This window comes from Eucyclogobius newberryi, unplaced genomic scaffold (assembly GCF_026437365.1).
Source record: "Eucyclogobius newberryi isolate DKJ021-1_F unplaced genomic scaffold, fEucNew1.0.hap1 SCAF_126, whole genome shotgun sequence".
Taxonomy (NCBI): Eukaryota; Metazoa; Chordata; class Actinopteri; order Gobiiformes; family Gobiidae; genus Eucyclogobius; species Eucyclogobius newberryi.
The window spans coordinates 81,705-85,238 of NW_027315753.1; the positions used below are offsets into that span (position 1 = coordinate 81,705).

At 53.7% G+C, this 3,534-nt stretch overlaps 1 protein-coding gene across 1 annotated transcript; it reads right to left on the minus strand.

Annotated features, from left to right (window-relative positions):
* Positions 1–1,502: 1,502 nt before the first annotated feature.
* LOC140357117 (checkpoint protein HUS1-like) lies at positions 1,503–3,534 on the minus strand. The gene is made up of 8 exons (XM_072442035.1): positions 3,385–3,534; positions 3,072–3,199; positions 2,823–2,999; positions 2,594–2,701; positions 2,353–2,427; positions 2,175–2,274; positions 1,808–1,918; positions 1,503–1,679 (listed from the first exon to the last, which is right to left on the minus strand). The coding sequence occupies exons 1-8, from the start codon at positions 3,434–3,436 to the stop codon at positions 1,597–1,599; spliced, it is 834 nt and encodes a 277-aa protein (XP_072298136.1). The 5' UTR covers positions 3,437–3,534; the 3' UTR covers positions 1,503–1,596.

Here is a 3,534-nt window from a genome sequence, read left to right on the forward strand (position 1 = left end):
TCGCGCCTCTCCACAGACCTGACTCGCTCCTCTCCACACACCTGACTCGCTCCTCTCCACACACCTGACTCGCTCCTCTCCACACACCTGACTCGCTCCTCTCCACACACCTGACTCGCTCCTCTCCACACACCTGACTCGCTCCTCTCCACACACCTGACTCGCTCCTCTCCACACACCTGACTCGCTCCTCTCCACAGACCTGACTCGCGCCTCTCCACACCTGACTCGCTCCTCTCCACACACCTGACTCGCTCCTCTCCACACACCTGACTCGCTCCTCTCCACACACCTGACTCGCTCCTCTCCACACACCTGACTCGCTCCTCTCCACACACCTGACTCGCTCCTCTCCACACCTGACTCGCTCCTCTCCACACACCTGACTCGCGCCTCTCCACACACCTGACTCGCTCCTCTCCACACACCTGACTCGCTCCTCTCCACACACCTGACTCGCTCCTCTCCACAGACCTGACTCGCTCCTCTCCACAGACCTGACTCGCTCCTCTCCACACACCTGACTCGCGCCTCTCCACACACCTGACTCGCTCCTCTCCACACACCTGACTCGCTCCTCTCCACACACCTGACTCGCTCCTCTCCACACACCTGACTCTTGCTCGTCCTGGTGGAAGTGTTTTTGAGACGATTGGCTGTCATTACTCACGTGCACCACTATGCCGGCTGCGGCGCTGTTGTGCATTGACCATGACCCTTGACCTCCAGAGGCTGTGGTGGGCGTGTCATTTAGACGACTTTAGTTTAATAAAAGTGTAAAAGACGAACAACAAAACGACATTAAAACAAAGAAATAAACATTTATTGACAATACATGAGGTACTGCAGCGCCCCCTCTAGACCACATGAAGTACTGCAGCGCCCCCTCTAGACCACATGAAGTACTGCAGCGCCCCCTCTAGACCACATGAAGTACTGCAGCGCCCCCTCTAGGCCACATGAAGTACTGCAGCGCCCCCTCTAGACCACATGAAGTACTGCAGCGCCCCCTCTAGGCCACAAGTACTGCAGCGCCCTCTAGGCCACATGAAGTACTGCAGCGCCCCCTCTAGACCACATGAAGTACTGCAGCGCCCCCTCTAGACCACATGAAGTACTGCAGCGCCCCCTCTAGACCACATGAAGTACTGCAGCGCCCCCTCTAGACCACATGAAGTACTGCAGCGCCCCCTCTAGACCACATGAAGTACTGCAGCGCCCCCTCTAGACCACATGAAGTACTGCAGCGCCCCCTCTAGACCACATGAGGTACTACAGCGCCCCCTCTAGACCACATGAAGTACTGCAGCGCCCCCTCTAGACCACATAAGGTACTGCAGCGCCCCCTCTAGACCACATGAAGTACTGCAGCGCCCCCTCTAGACCACATGAAGTACTGCAGCGCCCCCTCTAGACCACATGAAGTACTGCAGCGCCCCCTCTAGACCACATGAAGTACTGCAGCGCCCCCTCTAGACCACATGAAGTACTGCAGCGCCCCCTCTAGACCACATGAAGTACTGCAGCGCCCCCTCTAGACCACATGAAGTACTGCAGCGCCCCCTCTAGACCACATGAAGTACTGCAGCGCCCCCTCTAGGCCACAGTGGGGATGAAGTACTGCAGCGAGACGTCTTCGTGGAGCAGGATCAGGTGAACAAGGCGGTGATGGACCAGATCTGGAACGAAACAAGTCACTGAGCGCCAGAGTCTCTCAGCGCCAGAGTCTCTGAGCGCCAGAGTCACTGAGCGCCAGAGTCACTGAGGTGGGGTTCAGGCTCATGTTCTGCACGTTCTTAACACTCACTGCACAGGGCCTTGGTGGGGTTCACTTGTTGCCCCGTGAGGAACGTCTGGAGCCTCCGGACGTCGAGTCGCACCTGAGCCATGACCTCACTGTCCCTCTGAGAAGCATCATCTGAAACACCAGGAACACGCAAGGAACAGGTCTAAACCAGGACTAAACCAGGTCTAAACCGGGTCTAAACCGGGTCTAAACCAGGATTAAACCAGGACTAAACCAGGTCTAAACCAGGTCTAAACCAGGACTAAACCAGGTCTAAACCGGGTCTAAACCGGGACTAAGCTGGGTCTAAACCGGATCTAAACAGGGTTTAAGCCGGGTCTAAACCGGGTCTAAACAGGGTCTAAACAGGGTTTAAGCCGGGTCTTACCCCAGGGCGGGTTTCCCAGGTCTTTGAAGTGCGTTGTGACTGAGACCAGGTCTGTTTCGATCTTCAGGTTCATCTCTCCGCTCATGTTGGCCTCCAAAACCTCAGAAACACAAAAAACACAGATTTAAACTTCAAACTGATCTTCACTTGACAAAAGAAGCTCCTAAAAGCAACGCACCAGAAAGTTGGAGAGGTTCTTCATTCTGTCCACCACGTTTTTGATGGTTTTGAGTGGAGGAAGGTAAATACTGACCTGAAATACACAAAGAAATGTGAGGAACAAACCAGTGCAACACTGCATAAACCAGGACTAAACCAGGTCTAAACCAGGTCTAAACCAGGTCTAAACCAGGACTAAACCAGGACTAAACCAGGACTAAACCAGGACTAAACCAGGACTAAACCAGGACTAAACTCACGTCAAAGTCTGGCATATGAGGCTCCTTGAACTCGTGCCACAGTTTTCTGGGAATAATGTCGACTGGAACATCGTGTGTGACGACTCGACTCACCGAGGAAAGAGTCGGCTTCAGAACATGAGCAGAGTTCAACACATTAGTGAACAATCTGTGTGGTGCCGTTCCGGCCTCTGTGTGGTGCCGTTCCGGCCTCTGTGTGGTGCCGTTCCGGCCTCTGTGTGGTGCTCACCAGCTCGGCGGCGATGGTGAGGCAGGGGCAGTGTTTCTTGGTGAGTTTGATCTTCAGAGTTTTAGCGTTTTGGACCGTCTTCAGCGCTCGAGACAGATTCTCTGGCGCCACCTCCAGGCAGATCTCATTATCCTCCTGCGTAACGCCCTCCATCTGGAACTCCTCAAAGAAGTTAGCCTGAAAAGCACAAGGGCAACTGTTCTAAACTCTGTCTAAACCCGGTCCATGAGAGATGATCCAGACTCAGACCTGGGACAGTTCACACCACATACTGACGCCGCCGTTGGCCACTTTCTCCGACAGAATGAAGAAGAGATTGTTCGGAGTCAGACGCAGAACGCAGGTTTTGGTCAGTTTGGAGATGGTCGTCATGACACCTGAACAAACACCGGAACAGAATATACATACAACAGAACATACAACGACATGAACACTGTTCAGCGAGTTAAATTATGAGAAGTATTAATTATTGCTAAAGCCTTTTGGTGCGATATTTGTCACCAAGTGTAACGAGTTCGTTTCTCCGGTAAAAGTCCCGGTAAAGGCGGGACGCAGGACTCACGGCTGAAGTGGTTGAGACACGCCACGTCCACGATCTTCCCGCGGAACTTCATCTTTCCACTTCACGCGCTTTGAGTCTCTTTTTCATCACGTTTGTTCAAAAGGTGGAACCGTTTTGAAGCGGGCCGCGCGGTTCCTGTTGTTGTCCCGC